Raw genomic sequence first — 20,751 nt, forward strand, 5'->3', positions numbered from 1 at the left:
CTGCATTTACGCCTCTTTGATGCAAGTTAATAAGAAGCATTGGAACGCATTAGTACGCAATTTAATTTCAAATGTCGTCTTCAAAACATCAACTGGGCTCACCGCAACTGCTCTCAAGGCTGGCGTTGAGCATCCCTTCACGTCATCAGTCTGTAAGATACAGTGCGCTAAACTCATCTCACTCAATTAGCACAGTATGAAGGTGGACCCACTCGCACTCAACGCGTTCAGGACGAAGCGCGTCCCGTCGCGCGTCTCCCATCCCACCTAGCTTGTCACTGCAGCGACACACTTTCTGCAATTGCAAGTCGAAGCAGCCTTGGACGTCGCCACGAAGACAGCCTGGGACCAGATCTTGTCTAACCAAATAACTACTCAAAATGCCGAGCGCTTCATCACCCATCACATTTCCTGCCAGCTCCTCACCACCCGCAGGGAAGCGCGCGCGCCCAGCAGCAGCCGACCCGACAAAATCCAAGCCGAAAGTCAAGAGCGGATTTCTGCTTGACGATGATTCCGATTCCGACAATGACACCCAGCAACCACCATTGAAGAAGCAGATCCTCGGCTTTGGATCGCGCAGTCAACGACCAGCTCCTGTTACACTCACCCCTGACGAAGAGATTCTCGAGCCATCAGCGCCGCCACCCGCGAAACAGAACAACAGCGCTCCCACGGAAACAGAGCCTCCCCGCGCCGAAGCGCCTCGAAGCCTTGCGTCTACGTTGTTGAGCTCTACACCGTCGATTTTCAAGAGCGCGCGAACCTTCAAAGTAACGACCTGCACCGGCGCCTCTACGACGATCAAGCAGCGGAAGCCGACTACCAACACTTCATACGAGAACATCGTTGCTGCGAGATCTAAGACGAAGGAAGGGAGGGCGAGGCGCGCATATTATGGTATCGATATCAACGAGCTCATCGACAAGGCCAAGAAAGAGGCTGCGGAAAAGCCAAAGCCGCAAAGGAAAGAGAACGATGTACCCGTTCGGTCAGTGGAGGAGCCAGTGGTCGGCAAGCATCAGAAGAAGACTCTGCTCTGGACCGAGAAGTACAGAGCCAAGAACTTCCTCGATCTCTGCGGTGACGATGGCACCAACCGCATGGTCCTGCGCTGGCTCAAGCGATGGGATCCTATCGTCTTCCCTGGCATCGCAAAGAAGGCGCCCATCTCGAGACGGCCAGGCGCGAAGCAGGGTCAGCAGGAGGAGGAAAAGCCACACAAGAAGATTCTCATGTTGACGGGCCCCCCTGGTCTTGGAAAGACAACGCTGGCGCATGTGTGTGCGCGGCAAGCAGGATACGATGTTATGGAGATCAATGCCAGTGACGACCGAAGCAAAGACGTCGTCAAGAACCGCATCAGGACCTCTCTAGGAACCGAAAGTGTCAAGACGGTCGAGAACGTCAAGACCAAGGATGGTGAACAACAGCAAAAGGTTGCAAAACCGGCATGTGTGATTGTTGATGAGGTGGACGGTGTAGTCGGCGGAGCTGGAGCATCAGGAGAGGGGGGGTTCGTCAAAGCCCTTATCGATCTCGTGTTGTTGGACCAGAAGAATGGCTCAGGAGTCGTGAACAACAACCGCAAGAAGAAGAAGGGCGACGACTTTCGTTTGATGAGACCGCTTATTCTCATCTGCAACGACGTGTATGCTCCGGCACTGAGGCCTCTCCGACAGTCAGGTATGGCTGAGATTATCCATGTTGGAAAACCCACCATCGATGCTGTTGTCACGCGGTTGAAGGCGGTCTTCGATAAGGAGGGTGTTCCCTGTGAGAAGGATGCTGCTCGCAAGATCTGCGAGGCCGCTTGGGGTATGACAAGTGGCATTGATGCGAAACGAGGAGCCGAGAGCGGAGCCGAAGGCGATCTTCGTGGCGTAATGGTTGTTGGTGAGTGGGTTGCCGGACGTTTCAAGGCTGCTGCGAGCTTCAACGACAAGTTGACAAGGCAATGGCTTGAGAAGAACGTTATGCACGATCTTACCAACGGCGCCGGCGGAGCAAGGGGTCTTGGACGAGGAAGCACGAAAGACATCGTGTCACGAATCTTCCAGGAAGGCGGCGGCTTCCCGAAGCAAGCTTTGGACAGCACATCACATCTCAAGCACAAACATGAGCAGCCCAAAGCCCAGCTGGGTTTTGCCGAGTACCACAAGAAGAACGCCATGGAACGTTTGCGACACATGGTTGACACCAGCGGCGAAGTCGACCGTATCATGACTGACATCTTCCTTGAGTACCCCAACCGCGAATTCAACGACGACTCGTTCTTGTCCAAGCCCAACGAGGCTTACGATTGGATGCACTTTCTGGACACTTGCTCGTCAAGAACCTTTTTCAGCCAGGACTGGGAGCTGGCACCATATCTAAGCCAGCCTATCCTTGCTTGCCACTCTCTCTTTGCCTCATCGAAAAAGTATCAAGTCAACATGGGATACGACAAGAAATGGGGCGCAGATGCACAGGAGAACGACGAGCCACCCGTGCCATTTTCTGGTCCTCAAGCGGACTATGCTGCCCACCAGGCATTGAAGGAGAACAAGTCTATGCTACAGGCCATCCAGGCACAGCTCACCCCTACGTTGGGGAGGTCTTTCCGAAGCCCGGAAGATGTCGCGACAGACTTTCTACCGTATCTTGTTCGCATGGTATCACCAGATGTCAAGCCTGTCGTTATTGGCGGCAGCGGCACGAGCACAGCAAGTGTACGAAAGGATACGGAGAAGGCCATGGTCAAACGCGCCGCTGAGATCATGGCGGAGGTTGGCATCGAAATGCAAAAGGGCAAGATTGAGACAGATTCGTTGGTGAACAGGGGGCCTCAATGGGTGTACCGCATGGAGCCGTAAGTCATCATTTGTCCCCTCATGTACAAGTTCGCACTAACGTATCCTCAGTGACCTTGACGCACTTGCGATATTCGAAACAGCAGGAGGCCTTCTCCTCTCCAGCTCCGCCCCAACACGTTACGCCGTCCGCCAATGCCTCGACCAAGAACTCCAAAAGACCGTCATTCTCCGCGAGGCGGCCGCGCGACAGGCGCGCTTCAAAGCGGGCAACCCCATGGGACTTGAGGAAGCCCCTGTGCAGGTGGACAAGGAGAACATCATTAAAGAGCAGGAGAAGGCTCTAGAGAAGAGCGTGAAGAAGGACTTTTTCGGGAGGATCATCCCGACACGGCCTCTGGGCGAAGTGGATCCGAACGGAACCAAGAGGAAGAAGCAGAGGGAGGAGACGAAGGAGGATATCAAGGTCTGGGTAACGTACCATGAAGGATTGAATAATGCGGTCAGGAAACCTATCTCGTTCGGGGAGTTTATGAAGGGGTTGTAGAAGCGCTTTGGGTATGAGGGATGAATACATTATGATGTTTTGCCTTCACAATTGTTACTGCTGAGGAGGGTTCAGCGTCGTTTTGGTCACGATGAATGGCATGTATTGCAACTAAACTGCCTCTAATTCCAGGTCACCGCGTCATCCTCTCGCCCATCATCCCACTCCGAGATGCATAGCCGTTTAACAGCTGCCGGCGCAGCAGCCTCCCTCGGGCAGGTTTCCGCCGCTATCAACGTGTCAGTTTCCGTGGTCTTCCAATTCTAGGCTTGACCTCTCTAGGGGTTTACTCACGGGCAGAAGCAGCCGACGGGGCAGGGCTCGTTGGAGTTGTTGCAGTGCTTCAGGTTGCTGGCAGCGCACTGGGCCGGTGTCAGAGGCTTGGGCGCGGCGATGGCGCTGACGGCGGCAACGGAAGCGAAGACGGTGAGGAGGGTAGAGAACTGCATTTTGGCGGTTGGTTTAGGGGCGGTTTGTGGTTGGAAAGGTTTGTTGAGTTGAGATGAGACTTGGTGCGTGGATGGGGTGACGGGTAAGAGCAACATAGGAGGAGACTGGACAGTCTTATAGCTTTCTTATCCACCAGCAGATCTCTTAGAACACAAACTCCCCGTATGCCAAATCGCAGGTCGGCGGCGGTGGTATCCATCGACCAGTAGCTAGACTTCAAGGCGGAGCAGTCCGCCTAGGAAAACTCAATGTCCGCGTACCCGATTGTATGGAAGGGCACTTTCCCCTAAATCCGCCCCGTGTAGGCATCACGTCTCCAGACTACGGCCAGCTTGGATACTCGCATTTGCTCCACCTTTACCGCCTCCCACATAGTGTATGAGCCAGCAGCAATATAACTGACATGAGTTTCAGCAATCTGAAAAGCCTCCATCGCGAACTTCAAAAAACCCGAATGTTGCCTGAAACGTGGGCGTAGGGCTGGGGACGCCGATGCGGGTATCCTGGGATGAACGTGGGGGGAGTAGGTATGAGATGAACTGGGGGGCAGATCCCAAGTTGGTGGGAGTTGAGGGCATCCCTGCCCAACTACCGATTGCAAAACTATCCCGCCGGCTACCGGCCAATGGGCTCAGACGGTAGGAAACCGCGAGCGAAAGGTTGAGTTGCGTAGAGGACGGGTACGCGATGTTGTCATCCTTGCTCAAAGACTCAATTTCATTGAGCTTTCGCATCAACTGGAAACCGTTTCCCCTGGATAAATAGACTTCATGATAATAGCCTAATTGTATTGACGGGCAGCAACAGTCGACTTGAGAATGATGCAGAACAAAAGGCATGTCCAGACGAAAGTGGCAAGTTGAACAGCAGCGAGCCATTTCCATCCCGTCGGCAACCATTTCCGAGATGATTCTCGAAAGAGGCATGGGCCTAGTTGAGTTGCAAGACCTATCCTTTCCGCCCCGAGTTGGACAAAGGAAATCTCGCCTATTAAGGTTCTCGCCAGGCCGTTACTGACTCTGTCGCTCATTACGTACACGAGATGATGCTCCGGCACGCTCGGGTCAACAGCAGCTCCATCCGCAGTTACCATTTTAGGACCTGCGACGGCTGTCAAGTTGTGGAATATGCCGTCGGTGGGTATTTGGCGGACTTTCGGGCTGCGGTTGTAGTCTAGGTAGTTGCAGCCTGCTACTTGCAGGGGATGGGTATGCTTATGAATTGTAGTCATCTTCTGACTTATGCTATGTTGCGGTATCTATAACATCATTAGGTAGCTCATCCGCCACAAAAACGACTCGCTGTTTGGCGCAATATGTTGTCTACAGTCTTTGATATTTCGCCGAATTGAAATGCAAGCGGGAAAGCCCGTACAGCTGATTGCACAGAAAAGAGAGACATGTCCGTGTCTATCTCTGTCTCTCTCCCTCTTTTCCGTGTGTGTGTGTGTGTGTGTGTGTGTGTGTTTCTTATCAATGAGGCGTTGAGCAATAGGCTATCCATTAACTTGAGCAGTACAACATAGTCTCCACAGCAGACATCCATGCGAGTTCATCCCTCCAGTATGCTTAGATGAATTGCAATATTGTGTAATTGACACATCCATAACAACGATCAGGGCGCCTTGACTTTTACATGGCCCTCTGCCGTCACCTTGTAGTTCGTTCCTTCTTTGTAGAGCAAATGAATAACCGCGGCAATGAGAGAATACAAGTCGGGGTTCTCGCGATTCTTGGCTTTGACGTTATTAGCCCATCCGTAAGCGAGATCCATATCGTCAAACATGGCTCCAAAGAACGTCAGATGAAAGAACTGGAACGTGTGGTGAGTAAAAAAGATTGAAAACCCCTTTCGTTTAGTTAGAGAGCCTACCTCATGCAAAACGTTCGTTGTGAAGCAGTCTCGAAGCAAGCCATCCACTGGGCGAATATCCTTTTTCTCCCTCTCACTGATCTCTCGAAACTCATCGGGGGCTGTTTTCGCTGTGACTTTGTTGAGTGTTTCCTGCGTCCAATCTACGAATCCTCTACTGCGCTGGAATTTGATCCACAGGGGGTGAAAGTTGATCGATTCGGGGACTCTCAAACGCTGACTGGTTGGCGTGTTCAGATCACGCGCAGTAACGGCCTTGACTCTAACGCCCTGTACCTTAGTCCACTCTCCTGGCGCTTCTTCTTGTTTGAGGAAATTGACAAAGTCGTGGGGATTTGTGAGTCGAGCTGATCGCACCATATCATACGGGACTTTGTCAGGGTTGAAAGCGTTAATATCATCTCTCCAAGTGATTTCTGGTCGACAAGTGATGATCTGGTGATTTACTTAGTCAAACATATCATGGAATGTGATAAAGCGAGCTCCCACAACATAAGAAATTTGGTCTTGTATGATATTGAAACCAAAGGTTGGCGAAACTCACAAAGTCAAGGAAATGATCATCGGAGTTTTCAAGACGTGACCAAGCTGGAGACTCATCATATCTCGTATTCTCACCGCCGTCCCTGCCGATAGGACCATTCATATTGGCGATTTGGTCGAACTTCACTGCAAATAATAAGAGAAATCAGTAATTCAGTTAAATGTTTTAGGCAATAGTTTCATAGTACTTTTCGCAAAGACGCAAGGCCTCGTGGGATCAAGGAATCGATAGAACTCACACTTGACGTCGGTTGCGGCTGTATTGTAGTTACCCTTCCCAACAAGGGGCTCTAGGGCAGCCTTAACAGTCCGACCCTTCGTGGGGATTTTGCTCAGTGAGTCTTTAATGTGGGAAGCGGCGGCTGCCGCCCACGCTTTGGCGTCTTCGACGCCTTTGATAATGGCATTCTCCAATTCCTTGTCGTCCACAGTGATCTTCTTCGTTGAATCACCGTTCTCGAAGATTTCCTTTCTGTCTAAGTGCTTGTTAGTAGGCAGAAGAAGTCTTTACCTGGCTACATTCCAAAGCCAAGGCAAATTCGGATCAAATAGCTCGCTGAATAAATAATGATTCGGCGAGTTGATCGGATGACTGACGTACAACAAGACTTGTGCAACGTCCAGCTAGCTGCCTCAGCGGCAAGTGAGCCTTGCAAGACGAGAATGAGAATTTGAAGAGGGCGCATGCTGACTGTTGATCCAATGAAATGAATGTTGGTGCAACTCCCAGTGGTGAATCGTGATAGTTGGTGGATGAGAAATCTTCGACTGCATGAGCACGTTCAGCTTGTTCTTCTACTTCAAGATGAGCTCAAACCAGCTGGCAAGACACCATTTATACAGAAGAGAAACCGTTCTATTAGTGACTGAAGATGGACCGTAGAACGGCACCAAGTTGGTCCTGGGCCTTGGGACTGAGACCGACTGAAAAGGCAACGCCACCCGATCCCAAGACCCGGAGGAATTCTGGAGGCAGTAAATGGAACCATTGCCCAAGAATAGCCTACTTGGCTACAGAAATTTCTTGGATTTGGGCGTCCAAGACTGACCTTGACAGCTTCCAACCATACGCCTCCAATGACTGATCGACGCATGATCAAAATTAACGAGGCTGATCGGCCGAATGGAAATTGTAATGGGGGTCTGAGAATCGATTCCGTTGCAGTCTGTTGGAGATTGAAGGCTCTTATGGGGTCTGTTGGCCCGGACTTGCGACCCGGAGGTGGGCCGGAGCGACAGTGATGGGGGCTATCGGCCCCAAGGTAGTTACCGGCGTGCTGCGCCGGTGCGGCTTTGATTGAAAATCACCCGACTCTGGAGCGGCTGGGCCATTATTCAAGGAATAGTGACTGATTTCGAGGGCTCTGTTGGTTGCTTCGGTCAACATGTTGAGCTTGGCATCAACATTGACGCTGCCCTGTTGGCGTGGGGTCTGAGGCTAGACTCCAACACGATGACCAAGATAGATGACAGCCCCCAGAGCAATGGAAGACAGACGGCAAGTTTTCGTCAGTGAAGTCCGCTGAGAAGATTTGCGGGACATTGGCGATAACTTGTCCACCACTAATTGTTACCTATCTGTATAAGGTAAATTTAGGCCGGCGGCTGGCATCGTAGGAGCCATGTAACAAGCTTCCTGACCATCCCATCTTTCTCGTAGAAGTTGACTACAAAGGCTTTTGCGAACCTCCATTCAAAACTACTTTCAATCTATTGCTGTTACTTCCATTTCTGTGTTACAGCTATTATGAAGCCGTACACTCTTGTTGTTTTCGGTCTGCTGTTAAATGCAGGGGCGGCTACGCGGCTTCATGATCAACCCTTGGCTAGCGTCACCAACGAAGGTCACTTGACTGCCCGACAGACAGTGGATCCTGCGGCTGGCCGGTATGATACACTTTCTTAGGCCATTCGGAGGCAACAAGTCCAGATGCTAATGACTTCATGGTAGTGTCGTGGTTGCCGCCATTGAGCCGACTAAGAGTGGTCAAATTGGAGTCAACCCGCCTGGGGCTGAGCCTACGTAAGTAAGCCCATCAGAATGTTCAAATGAAATGCAGCAGCTAACTGGTTCTTGTGGATCAACTACAGACCAGGTAAAATAGAGGCACATACGAGATATCTTACGTTGGAACAAGGTACAACAAAGGTGAGGTTGCCCGTCTTTCTCTTTTGTGACTCTTTCGTTGAAACGCAACTTGCCTAGTGGATAGGACACAACTCTCAGTACATTGCGATAACAACTGTCACGTCTGTTGGTTCGGGAGGGAGAGCAGTCGCGACCGTCACGAACGCTATCACTGCATCGAAGAGTGCCGCTGGCGGTCTGAACATCCTGCTGAGCCCCGGACTCAAGGCTAAGCTGGAGGCGATAGCGAAGGATGTAACCACCTGTGCTGCAAAGCACAGGAGACAGCCTCGAAACGTGTTCTATAAGCGTCAGGGGGGACCAGCTTGCGGCTTGGCCGATTACGTACAACGTGTAGCCGCCGACACAGAGCTAAGGAACAGCTTTGCGCGTCCTCTCACAGATCAAGTCTTGACGGAGGAGTACGACTCGGAATATGAAAGTGGTCCAGGAAGCGAGGACGGCTGGATTGACGGTGGCGAGGCCGAGGGTGGAGCTGAGTCTGCCGTGGAAGAGACGATCATCTTTTCATCAGAGGAAGAAGCCGAGGCTATAGGTGCAGCTCTTTCAGGCGGCGAAGCAGCGGCAAATGCAGCTGTCTGGGGGAGCTCTACGATCACAGCCGGCTCGTTTTTGGCCTGGGTTTGGGGACATATCCAAAACGGCAAGGCAATCCCCAACGCAGATGAGATCCCGAAGGAGAGCATCCACAGGGTTACCAAGACCAAAACGTCCACCAGGAGTACTTCAACCTCAAGCAGCAGCTGTCCCACAGGAACTCCGGTAAGACATCCAAATCCAGTTTCGATACCCATCTCTTACTGACAGATAACCACAGCCATCATGCGACGGAGACTGCAAACCGACCAGTGTCAGAGTTGAAGAGCCCAAGGTTACAGGCTTGGTTGATTGGGCTTGTTCTGAAGTGAGTCAAAACATTCGGGTTCAAAACTCTCTCCCCGTAGACATTGTCTAAGGTCCCAAAGAGCCACCGAATATACTGACCTGTAAAAGGGCAGAAGCAAGGGATGCAACTGCTTCCCTAGTGTTGTTACCCAAGTCACCATTTCCGACATCGTCTTTGATCAGGCCGTCCTCGATGCGTTAAAGAATATCAAAGAAGAGTCCCAAGAGCCTCCACAGCCCGATATCAGCATCGAATGTCCCGGCGAGCTCACGAATGTTCCCAGCAAGTTCTTTCTGGAAAACACTTCGAAGACATTTTGCGAAAGGGTAATGAATAATATAGACGCACCGCAAGGACCTACACCGTATGATATTAGTGGTAATGAGATCCCTCGCCTGAAGGCCGCCTTGGCAACCCAGCAACAGACGAAAAGAGGTTTTGTGCAAAGAACACCACCGGAGAATATCGACAATTACCAAGATTACACCATATTTCTGTCATTTCTTCCTCTTGATGACGAATGCCAGGTAGACGACGAAGACGTCTGCAGAAGTGCATGGGATAAGCTTGTCAAGAGCAACTGTGAGCACTCCCAGTCTTCAATACTTGGTGACCCAGGATCAACTGACAAAGAGTCTCATGTTAGGCGGATCAAATCATGGCTCGGCAGGAGACCGCATGTTCAGAAAGGCGTCTATTGACGTGGGCTGCGGCAACTTCACATGGGAGTTGGAGAAGATGGCAGAACCTGCTCCTGAACCTGCTCCTGAACCTGCCCCGAAGCCGACACTCGGTATACGAGAGTGTAATAAGCAATACGAACACCTCGATGTGAATGGAAAAGCTCAGAAACAGTGGTCTTTCATAGGTTGCAGCCTTGATGCAAGAAACAAGAAAATGAAGGAAGGAGATGGAGACATCCACTGGTATGGCCAGCACGCACCAGAACGCGGCAACTGGAGAATCCATTGGATCAACGGTTGCAAGGAAGCCGTTGAGCAAAGCGCTGAGTTTCCTATTGAAGGTGATAAGAGCATCACCTGTGAGAGTATCATGAGAGACAACTATCTATCTTGTATGTCTTGTACCCTTTAACTATTCGCATAGCTTTGTACGCTAATAGTGTCACCCTCACAGGCAACAACGGCGGAACTGGAGGCAAGATTGATGCCGGTTGCTTGCGGTATGAGTTTTATCCCGACAAAAAATCAACATGAATGGATTTGAGATAGTCCCAGAGTTTGGGGAAAGTGAGGACTGTGTGAGACAGTAGGAGTGAGGCGGTCGGGTTCCGAAGAGTGGCATGTTGGAAGTATGTATTGGACCGGTGTTAATCACCTTGATCCACTGGTCGAGGTGCAACTCAAAAACACGGAGAATTCAATCTTTTCAAAAGAGCAAAGCATCAAGCCTATGTCATATTGCATGATACTTTCCTGTTTGAGATTGTATCTCTGTGTCGGCCCATTTACACAGTGTAAATGGACCGTCACATGTCCATATCCCACACAGTGGAGGCTCCCTACCATGCAGACTAGTAACTTGAGATTTGGATACAAGGTTTAATGGGAAAGGCTGACTGGTAATATTTATCAATGTTCAATGCCATAAATATCCACGTTCGATCGTATTGAAGGCGGTTTGTGTATTCAGGGGCAAGCCGAAGCAAAACTAATCATACCACGCGGCAACAGCTAATTGAAGTGAAGCGAGGCATCGCTCAAACAACGACCGTGCAATTTTGATCCAATAATACTTCTCATGCAGCAATCTGACCCTCGTTGGTAAAAACCCTAGCAATTCCGAGCATCCTAGACGCAGGCGCTTTCCTATAGGAGTACCTCCACAAACAACCAACACGATGTAGGCTGGCCTATCTTGCGGCTAGTTGTATTCACACTTCTTCCATCAGAGCCCAATTAGTTCCGTCATAACCGAGCCGAACTTCCCTGCACGATTCGCAGTGTCAGCGAAGCTTAGACGTCGAAGAGAAAAAAAGGGTTCGTACATTTCAGGGGTAGTATTAATTATGTAGTTGCTTCTGTGGTTTGAAAAGAATGGTTCCAAGATTGGATGGAACCTGTCTCCAGATCCTCGCTTGTAAAGTCGCACACCAGACAATGTGACGTCTTCTACAAACCCCTCCTCAGGTCTTATGCATGAGCTCAGGGGTGTGCTGATCGTGACAGAGTTGATCAATCTGAACGGCGAAAGACGATCTCTTAACTCCTCTGTGTTGAATCCTTTAATGCCAAGAAGATCATGATACTCTGAAGGGGTGCGGAAGGAGATGCAACGTGAAGAGATCCATAAATTCAAGATCTGAAGGTTCTCGAATCGGTCAAGACGCAACCAGTGAAAGTCGTAGACGTCGTGGCGATGCGGAATATCTGGAATATCGAAATTGGCGCATAGCAGCTGTAACGGAAAGTCCGGACCAAGTGAGATCTCTACGTTTTGAGCGTACTTAAAGAAGGCCGGGGGTGTAATGCCTGCTTCGGGGAGAGTTTTCTCAAGTGGATGGGGCTCACAGTATCCGAAAAACTTCTGTACACTGGGCATATCGGTGAAAATAAACGTCGTTGACTTGTAAATGGACTGCAGGCACTCTTCGGATCTTTGACTATTAGTGATATGTTACCCTTTTTGGATAATGGCGACTCACATAATTTTGCACAGTGAGAGCATCGGAAGATACGAGGATGAGCAAAGGTTGCTCCCAGGACCACTGCAGCCCCTCTTCCAACAAGAAAGTCCCCAGGTCGATAGTCCCGAGACAGGCTTGATGCCGTGCTTTTCATAGGCAACCTCGCCACAGGGCCAGTGGTTCATCCATGGAGATTGTAAGTATCTGACGTAAGGCGTTTTGATGTCGAAATTCCAGCTGTGAGTCTGAATACACTGACCCAGTGGAACGTTTATGCGGGCTCTCAACTCTTCAAGTTCTTTTTGCAATGGGTCCTGAACATCAAACTCGATGGAGCACGGCCAACGGCAGAAGTGCTGGTGCTCTCCTTTCCCGTGGTATAGAATGTGCTGACGGAGGCCGTGGCTGCGCCAGAGCTCGAGGTAGATAGCATCGCGAATCTCGCGCGGCAGGCGACTCATGAAGGCAGATTGGTTCTGAGTACTGACGGGCATCCTGGCTGATTTGTCGAGTACGGTCCGATGTGATGTGAGCTGTGGTGGAGGTGTACCACAAAAGACCGGACTTGGCCAACGGTACGTTTAAATCAGAACAGCCAACAAGAGAGCCCCCAATCTCAACACGCGACAGTTTAGTGACGGCCAAAACGAGCCGTCGAAGGGTTGTGGCTGCGCCATACTATTATTAGCAATTGACGTTGGGGGTTGGCGGTTCGCATGAGCTGCAGTTGTTTTTCCCGTCATGGGTATTGATTTATGGTCGCATTAGGTCATGCGGCATCGCAAATGCGGATTTGGGCGCTTAGAACGGCCAGCAGCCAATTCGGGCGGGTCAATGGAGCTTCTGTGCCAATCTCTACTAATTAAGGCACCCGACGTTGAAGCACCCATTCGCGTTTAACACTTCCGAAACCCCTGTTAGCTAAAATACGCGATTTCACGGTTTTTTCGCTATAACGCGTTTTTAGCTACCTTTAACTACAAATATCTTAACGAATACTACATATATCTAAGTAAAAAGGATACTACTAATATACGTAGGATTAAAGCTATTGAATAGTATCTTTTTTATTTAGATATATTAACTTTTTATTTTTAATATTCTTCATACTAAGTTCGCCTAATTTTATAAGTTTCATAACATTTCTAGCTCATTACCTCAGTATAAATAACAAAAATAAAAACGAAATATAAATAAATAAAAAAAAGATGCTATTAGATAGCTCTAAGTTCACTAATTATTAAAGTATCTTTTTTTTTTACGATATATACTGTATTCATTGAGAAATTCGCGAAAAAGAGGTCAATTAACGTTAAAAAGCGTGTGTTTGAAAACCCCGAAAATCCCTCACTTGCAGGGGTTTCAGAAATGTCAAACGCGAATGGGTGAGACACCTCGTTTCTATGCAAGTGTTACGACCCGAGAACAAGGATAACAGATAACCGACCTACTTAGACGTTGGGCGGCTAGGACAGGATATTTCTACTGCAGTATTATAGGAACCATAGGGACTCACTTAGAACAGAAGAACTGTAGTATAAGTTATGTGACGATAAGATAAGAAAATAATTAGTAGAGTATAGGAGGAAACGCTCAGTAATTAGTTAGTCTTACTAACTAATTGCAATTACTTTATGTACTTAGGTGATTACCCTAAAAGTAGATAAAGGATACTATTTAGAACTTATATATAGTATAACCTTAAGCTTAGCTTATAGTTAGACTTCTATAGCTCTTTAGTAATTAACTTAGTATTTATCTTTATAGATACTCTTAGCTTATCTTTACTATAAATCACTTATTAAGTTTAGGACTAATCATTTTAGCCTCTAAAAACCTAACCTACTATAGCTTATAACCTATAAATAAGACTATAAACATAATATACTATTATAATATATTAATCCCTAGCTTCTATTAGTAGACCTTATTATTAGATAGCTAATTATAATACTTTAATTACTCTTATTTAGTAATTTAACTATAAATTCCTATTAATAATATTAAATAATATATCTTCTTATACCTCTATTAAGTCTCCTACTCCTAGATCTTCTTCTACCTCTAGGGGAAAAGCTCCTCAGAGCTTAACTTAGGAAATTAAGGACTAGAAAATAAAGGATAACTTAGATAGCAAAGATAATATTAAAGAATGTAAATAACAGCTTAATAGGACTAGTAAGGACTTTAAGAAAAATATAATATGTTTAACTAGAATACTACTACTTTTAAGGAACTTTAGGAATAAGTATATAAGATTTAAGAACTTAAGAAAGAAGTTAATACTTTCTAAGCTACTACTAATATTATCTTAGCTCCAGTTAAAAGATAAGAACGCCTTAAACTTAACACCCCTTCCACTTTTAATAGAACCTTAAGATAACTTAAAAGATACTTAATATAAGTTTAAACCTATTAAGCCTTCTATATAAACACTTTCTAGAATAATATTAAATATATTATATATATAGCTACTTTTTTTTAAAACTAAGCCCTCACCTAATTTAAACCTCTATAGTAGAAATAGCTTAATAACTTAGTTAAGAAGTATAGTGAAGAAGTTAAAAATATCTTCTTTAGCTTCTAAAGATATATTAAAGCTTTAGAATCTCTCTTCCTCAACCTTAACAAGTAAAAATAAACTAAATAAGACCTATCCTACCTCTAATAAACTAAATCTATTACGCTTTACGCTATAGAATTCAGAAAGTTAACCACTAGACTCTATATAACTAATAAAAGTAAGGTTTTTGCTTTCTACTAAAAGCTTAAGGATAAAGTTAAGGATAAGATAGCTAAGTTAGAAATACCTCCTAGTTTCCTTACCTATATTAAACATGCTATTAAAATTAATAACTACCTCTATAAATAATAAAAGAAATAAAGAGAAAAGCAGTAAAGCCTAAACTTAGGATATAAGTACTAATATTAACCCTAATATAAGTTTAATATCTAGCAAAATAATAATAAACCTTATAATAACTAGAGCAACACCTAATAAAGCACTACTTATAAATGATACAGCAGACCTATAAACCTCAGCATAATAACTAAGCCTAATAACAAAACACCTTAGAAACCTAAATATTACAACTGCAATAAGCAAGGACATATCGCCAAAGACTGTAGGCAACCTAAGAAGCTTCCCTAGAAGCTAATAGCTAAATAACCCTAATAAATCAACTTAATCTCAAAAATCCTATACACAGCATAATCCTAGACCAGATGCTATAAAGATAACAATAGAATCCACCTCAAAAATAAGGAAATGTTAGGATATTACCTAAGAGATAGCAACCCTAAACAGTCTAGATATAATATAACTATCCTAGACACTCACCTTAAAACCTTAGCAATAATATATTCCAGCAATAGCAAGGTTGCTAGAAAACTAATAGAATAACTTAATAAGGTGCTATAAATTTAGTAATTAGAACTAATCACCCTATATATAACTAGCTAACAACTCCACCACAAAAAATAATAAATCTAAAAGGAAATAGAGCTAATCTAATAAGAAGACAACAGATAAGTGCAACTATATTAATAAACAGAATCCAAAGAAGAACTAAAACGTTAATATAACCCCCTAGAGGAATAATAATTATTTAACCTCACTAATAACTAGACTTTTAGAAAAAGAGAAAGCTTACCCTATAACTTAAGTGAACCTCATAACGTTATCTAATAATACGCTTAAATAGCAATTACTTATAGACTCACCCCTAAGATAGATAATATTAGTTCTGAAGAAGACTCTAATATAGAGGAAATAATATAGTAACTCTTTTAGTATAAAGAAGTAAACATACTATAAGATAAATAATAATAGCATTTCTATAAAATCTCAGCAGTATAATAAGATTAAGATTATACCCCTAAGCTCCATATAGAAGACTATCTTATACTATAAAGCAGCTATTAATAATATTAAACCTTCTTCTAGCCTTAATATCTCTTTAATAAATATAAAGAGTATACATAAGATAAGTATAACTACTAATTCTACCCTAGAAGATATAATAACAAACCTATTAAGGATATCTATGCTATATATATTATAATTAGATAGATAATAATAACTCATAACAGAAGGATTACTACCTTTTAACTAAGCCTGCAGTTCCCTATAAGATACCAGCATAATAACAACATAAAATAGAATAAATACTAACGCAATAAATACTAAGTCTATTATCAAGATAAGGCCTACGCATAGAGAATTATAAAGAACAGACCAAGACCTCCTTAGGTTAAAATCTATGAGAACAGCTTCACTAAGGCAGTATGGGAGGAAAAACGTATCACCTACCTAGGATAACTAAAGTAGTTAAAAAACTAGACTTACCTACTAATAATAGATCATAATAGGCAGTAAGGAAAAAGTTTATTTATTAAATATCATAAGGACATAAGGGTAATATAGAACTTAAAGTTACTATTACCTAATAAATAATATTTATGCTGATTAACAGCAGAGCTGAAGCTAATTATATCACCCCTTAAGCTATTGATAAGCTAGAAGTATAATAGGGAGGGAAGAAATAACTATACCTCTTATATATAACAGAAGGAGAAGAATTTAAGTATAAAGGAGGTACTATCTATAATAAGATTCCACCCCTTAAGATAAGCTACCTAGATTAAAAAGAAAGAATCTAATTTAATATTATTAATATAAGAATATATAATATAATACTAAAACTACCCTAGCTATAAATAAATAACCTATAGATAGATTAAAGTAAAGGCTAACTTTATTAGGACCATAATAATTTAGTCCTTAAGCAGCCCTATTAGAATTAGGCTTTAAATAAATTAATATTATAGTAAAGAGCAGCAAAATAATACCTCTACTGTCACAGGCTAGAGCCTGGATTGATATCTCCGGCTTTGCTGGAGCAATTACTGAGATCCAGCTCCGTTGGACCCACTACTCTGCTGCGTTACACCGCCTAACCCGGTCTGCTTCACTGCTGTTAGGTGCCTACTCTTGTAAAGTCCTTTCTTCCTTCTTCAGCTTAGAATAGTTAATCGACGGCACCTCTACGTTGAATAAGCCTAGGGGCCAGCCCCTTACATATTCTAAGCTTAACAACAAAAGACGCTATATGAAACCTCACGAGAGCGATACGACTGATTCGCTAGAGGGTAGCGCAACGAGAAAACGCTATATGAAACCTCACGAGTGCGATACGACGATTTGCGAGAGGGTAGCGCAACGAGAAGACGCTATACGAAACCTCACGAGTGCAACATAATAGATTCGCCTGAGGGTAGCGCAAACGACGCGATAACTGCAGAGATTAACTGCAGGGTTAACGAAGCAGTCAACATAAGTATACATCCTCTTCAGGACCAGATGATGCAGCTCTTAACAGCTCTGAACAGGCTTATATCAACAGATAGAGCGACCCCTACGCTGCTTACGAGCAGCATACCTACACTGTCCACTGCCGATACAACTATACAGGTAATAAGCGACGGTATAATAATAGCAACGGAAGGGCGAAAGAAGCCCCTGCTAAACCCCCCGAAGTTCATAGGAAGGTGTAAGGACTACGCAGCATAGGCCCAGCAGATGCGCGACAAGATAGAGCTAGATGCAAGGTATATTGGCAGTAATACTGATATCTAGTACTTTATTAACTCCTGCCTTAATAGCGGGCCACAGCAGGTTGTAGCTACCTTCTACGCAGCAGGAGGTCCAGGTGGGCAGAAGGACTCTATTGAATTCCTGAAGTACCTTGACTGGACGTATAAGGACCTAAATACAGATCTACAGGCAGCAACCACGCTACGAACCTTTTGCTAGCGAGACGATCAGTCTCTATCCTCCTTTCTACCCCAGTTTGAGCGAACACTAGCTGAGGCTGGTGGCGCCAACTAGGCAGATAAAGCTAAGATAGCCTTCTTTGAAGGGGCCCTTAGTACTTATCTTAAGAGGGGTCTGATCTATATTGAACTTCCTAAGGATGACTACCACAGATGGCTTCTCAAAGTTCAGGATTTCGCTATCAAGCTTAAAAGCCTACCTCAGCAGGCGCATAAGGGTACCCCACCTTATTTGAAAGCACTATAACCTGGCTAACAAGACGCAGACGGAGATGTAGCGATGTCTGGCGTTAGCCGCGCTAAGGGCAAGGAGAGGGTAAGGCCACATCGCCGACATAGCAGCTCCTCCTCATCTGAAGACCTGCAACAACCAAAGAAGGACAGTCGCCGTTATTATAACTGTAACCAGATCGGCCATATCGCTGTATGGTGCCCTAGGCGGAAGCCTCTCAGCCCTACGAAGGCTAAGAAGGTCAAAAAGGTTAAGAAGGACCTTAAGCCTGAAGGAAGCAGTAATAATAGTGCTATAGAGGAGCCAGGAAGTTCTGAGGCTGAAGAAAGCTTAGGAAAAGAGTAACTCTAACGCAAAGTTAGGCGTTAGAGGCAAAGCCTAGTGATATCACAGAATAGAAGCAGTTTAAGCATCGCATAAGCAGCAAGTTAGCAGTGATCACTACCTGCATACATAAGGGCACTTAAGCAGACGCCTTAGTAGATACTAGGTGTAACCTATACGCCCTTATCGACCACAACCTTGCCTGTAAGCTCCGCCTGCTAATAGTAGATCGCTCTGAGCGGGTACTAGGCAGCTTTAGCGACATTACAGGCGCTACGAAAGCAACAGGTGTAGTTATCTTTAACCTCAAGCTGTGCAGTTATGATGAGAAGATCTTTATGTATACCATATGTAGCCTTAGCGACAACCTGTTCTTAGGGAAACCCTGGATGGAGAGGAACTATATATTATATGATGCTGCTGCCTAGCGTATACAGCATAGGAGGGGTGGTGTAGACTTACGTCTAAAAGGCGAGGAAGAGCCAGAGCAAGTGCGCCAGATCAGGGCTGACCGCCTCCTCCCAGGAGCCCCTTTTGCAACGCTCTATAGGAGGGCATAACAACAAACCAAAGGAACTGCAGGATATAAAGTTTGAGCGATCAGCTTAGCAGATATACAGAAGGCTCTTATGAGGAAGACTGAGAAGGCAGACCTAAAGGCCCTCCTTCCACCAGCTGTACTAGCTGAGTTCTAAGAGCTATTCCAACCTGACGAAGCTGCTAACCTTCCTCCGCATCGCCCTAGAGTCGACCACACGATCCCTATCAAACAGGAGAGCGACGGCAATAAGGCTGCACTACTATGGGGGCCGCTCTACAGCATGTCACGAGAAGAGCTTCTCGTCCTCCATAAGACCCTGAGAGACCTACTAGATAAAGGCTTTATCTACGCTAGTAGCTCAGAAGCATCAGCCTTAGTACTATTTATATGCAAACCAGGTGGAGGGATATATTTTTGTGTTGACTACTGCGCCCTTAACGAACTTATAAGGCGCAACTGATACCCTCTTCCTTTGATTCGAGAGACGCTATAGACTGTCAGCGCTGCTAAGTGGTTCACTAAGCTAGACGTAGTAGCAGCGTTCCATAAGATCCAAATCGCAGAGGGAGAGGAGTATAAGACAGCCTTCTAAACAAGATATAGGCTATTTGAGTGGCTTGTTGTTCCCTTTGGGCTCATAGGAGCCCCTGCTATGTTTCAGCGATATATCAATAGCGTACTTCAGGAGTACCTAGACGACTTTGCGACAGCATATATGGACGACATCCTGATCTACTTAAATAGCTTAAGGCAAGACCATAAAGCAAAGGTTAAGCTAGTACTACATAAGCTTGCCGCCGCAGGGTTACATCTAGACCCCCATAAGTGTGCGTTCTCTGTTAAGACAGTTAAGTACCTAGGGTTTATCATCACTACAGGTGTAGGTATCTCTTACGACCCTGAGAAACTGAAAGCAATTAAGGAATAGGCTGCGCTAAGGACGGTTAAGGGAGTCCGAAGCTTCCTAGGATTTGCAAACTACTACTGAATCTTCATCCCAGCATACTCAGAGATCGCTGGACCCCTAATAGCTCTTACAAAGAAGGGTGTCCTCTTCTGCTGGGGTAAAGAACAAGAAGCAGCATTCCAGGAGCTTAAGAGGATCTTTGCAGCTAAGCCTGTTCTACACCAACTCAACCCTAAGCGTACAACCTACGTTGAGGCTGACTGCTCAGGCTTCGCCCTTAGAGGAGTACTGTCATAAGAAGATAAGCACAGAAGACGTCACGCAGTAGCATACCACCTTCAGCGGCTTAACGCTGCCTAGTTCAACTATCCAATACATAATAAGGAGATACTAGCTATTATGAGCTGCCTATAAGAATAGAGAGCAGAGCTACAGATTGTCAGCCACTTTAGGATCCTATCAGACTATAAGAACCTAAAGTACTTTATGACGAAGCAGAAGCTTATAGAACAGCAAAGCTGATAGGCAGAGGAACTATCTCAGTATAACTTTGAGATATAGTACCAGCTAGGAAGTAAAGCAGTAGTGCTAGACGCACTCTCTAGATGCAAACAAGACGTACCTATATCTCTAGAGGATGAGCGCGAATAAGGCTGGATTCTCCAGCTTCTTCCCGAAGTAGCCCTTACCTCAACGCGTACACGACGCATAGAGGCAGCCCTATTAGTGCTTATGTTCACTGACGATAAGGAACTATAGCAACTCTGGGACCAGACCTAAGGGTAAGACTAAGTCTACCAGCAGGCATATAATGCTGTGAAATAACGAGAAAGAAGCTTCCCTCCTAGCCTCAAGCTAAAGGTCCAGATTGCTGAGTGTGAGATCGATAATAGTAACCAACTACTATTCAGAGACTAGATCTAGGTACTAGGTAGTGAAGACCTAGATAGCAAGGCGAACACACTACATACTTATATCGTTCAAAGCAGCTATAACTTAGTACTTAGTGGACACCCTAGTAGAGAT

At 45.6% G+C, this 20,751-nt stretch overlaps 6 protein-coding genes across 6 annotated transcripts; 3 read left to right on the forward strand and 3 right to left on the reverse strand.

Moving 5' to 3' along the window:
* Positions 1–380: 380 nt before the first annotated feature.
* Positions 381–3,339, forward strand: ctf18 (Chromosome transmission fidelity protein 18; the record flags this gene model as incomplete). Its single annotated transcript, XM_037320525.1, has 2 exons — positions 381–2,851; positions 2,904–3,339. 2 exons carry the CDS (start codon positions 381–383, stop codon positions 3,337–3,339), a joined length of 2,907 nt encoding a protein of 968 aa, XP_037181735.1.
* A 183-nt stretch (positions 3,340–3,522) lies between these two features.
* Positions 3,523–3,788, reverse strand: CGCA056_v005273 (uncharacterized protein; the record flags this gene model as incomplete). The annotated part of the gene is made up of 2 exons (XM_037320526.1): positions 3,523–3,568; positions 3,634–3,788. The coding sequence occupies 2 exons, from the start codon at positions 3,786–3,788 to the stop codon at positions 3,523–3,525; spliced, it is 201 nt and encodes a 66-aa protein (XP_037181734.1).
* A 1,615-nt stretch (positions 3,789–5,403) lies between these two features.
* Positions 5,404–6,890, reverse strand: CGCA056_v005274 (uncharacterized protein; the record flags this gene model as incomplete). The annotated part of the gene is made up of 5 exons (XM_037320527.1): positions 5,404–5,601; positions 5,662–6,096; positions 6,206–6,330; positions 6,444–6,680; positions 6,806–6,890. The coding sequence occupies 5 exons, from the start codon at positions 6,888–6,890 to the stop codon at positions 5,404–5,406; spliced, it is 1,080 nt and encodes a 359-aa protein (XP_037181740.1).
* Positions 6,891–7,951: 1,061 nt separating this feature from the next.
* On the forward strand, positions 7,952–10,456 carry CGCA056_v005275 (uncharacterized protein; the record flags this gene model as incomplete). The annotated part of the gene is made up of 8 exons (XM_037320528.1): positions 7,952–8,091; positions 8,156–8,227; positions 8,296–8,353; positions 8,411–9,115; positions 9,171–9,257; positions 9,347–9,821; positions 9,886–10,314; positions 10,377–10,456. The coding sequence occupies 8 exons, from the start codon at positions 7,952–7,954 to the stop codon at positions 10,454–10,456; spliced, it is 2,046 nt and encodes a 681-aa protein (XP_037181739.1).
* A 677-nt stretch (positions 10,457–11,133) lies between these two features.
* CGCA056_v005276 (uncharacterized protein) lies at positions 11,134–12,380 on the reverse strand (the record flags this gene model as incomplete). The annotated part of the gene is made up of 3 exons (XM_037320529.1): positions 11,134–11,188; positions 11,248–11,856; positions 11,905–12,380. The coding sequence occupies 3 exons, from the start codon at positions 12,378–12,380 to the stop codon at positions 11,134–11,136; spliced, it is 1,140 nt and encodes a 379-aa protein (XP_037181738.1).
* Positions 12,381–18,001: 5,621 nt separating this feature from the next.
* Positions 18,002–20,022, forward strand: RTL1-1 (Retrotransposon-like protein 1; the record flags this gene model as incomplete). Its single annotated transcript, XM_037320530.1, has 3 exons — positions 18,002–18,037; positions 18,131–18,233; positions 19,820–20,022. The coding sequence occupies 3 exons, from the start codon at positions 18,002–18,004 to the stop codon at positions 20,020–20,022; spliced, it is 342 nt and encodes a 113-aa protein (XP_037181737.1).
* Between the last annotated feature and the right edge of the window lie 729 nt (positions 20,023–20,751).

Source organism: Colletotrichum aenigma (genome assembly GCF_013390185.1).
Source record: "Colletotrichum aenigma strain Cg56 chromosome Unknown KSG_Cg56_contig03, whole genome shotgun sequence".
NCBI lineage: Eukaryota > Fungi > Ascomycota > Sordariomycetes > Glomerellales > Glomerellaceae > Colletotrichum > Colletotrichum aenigma.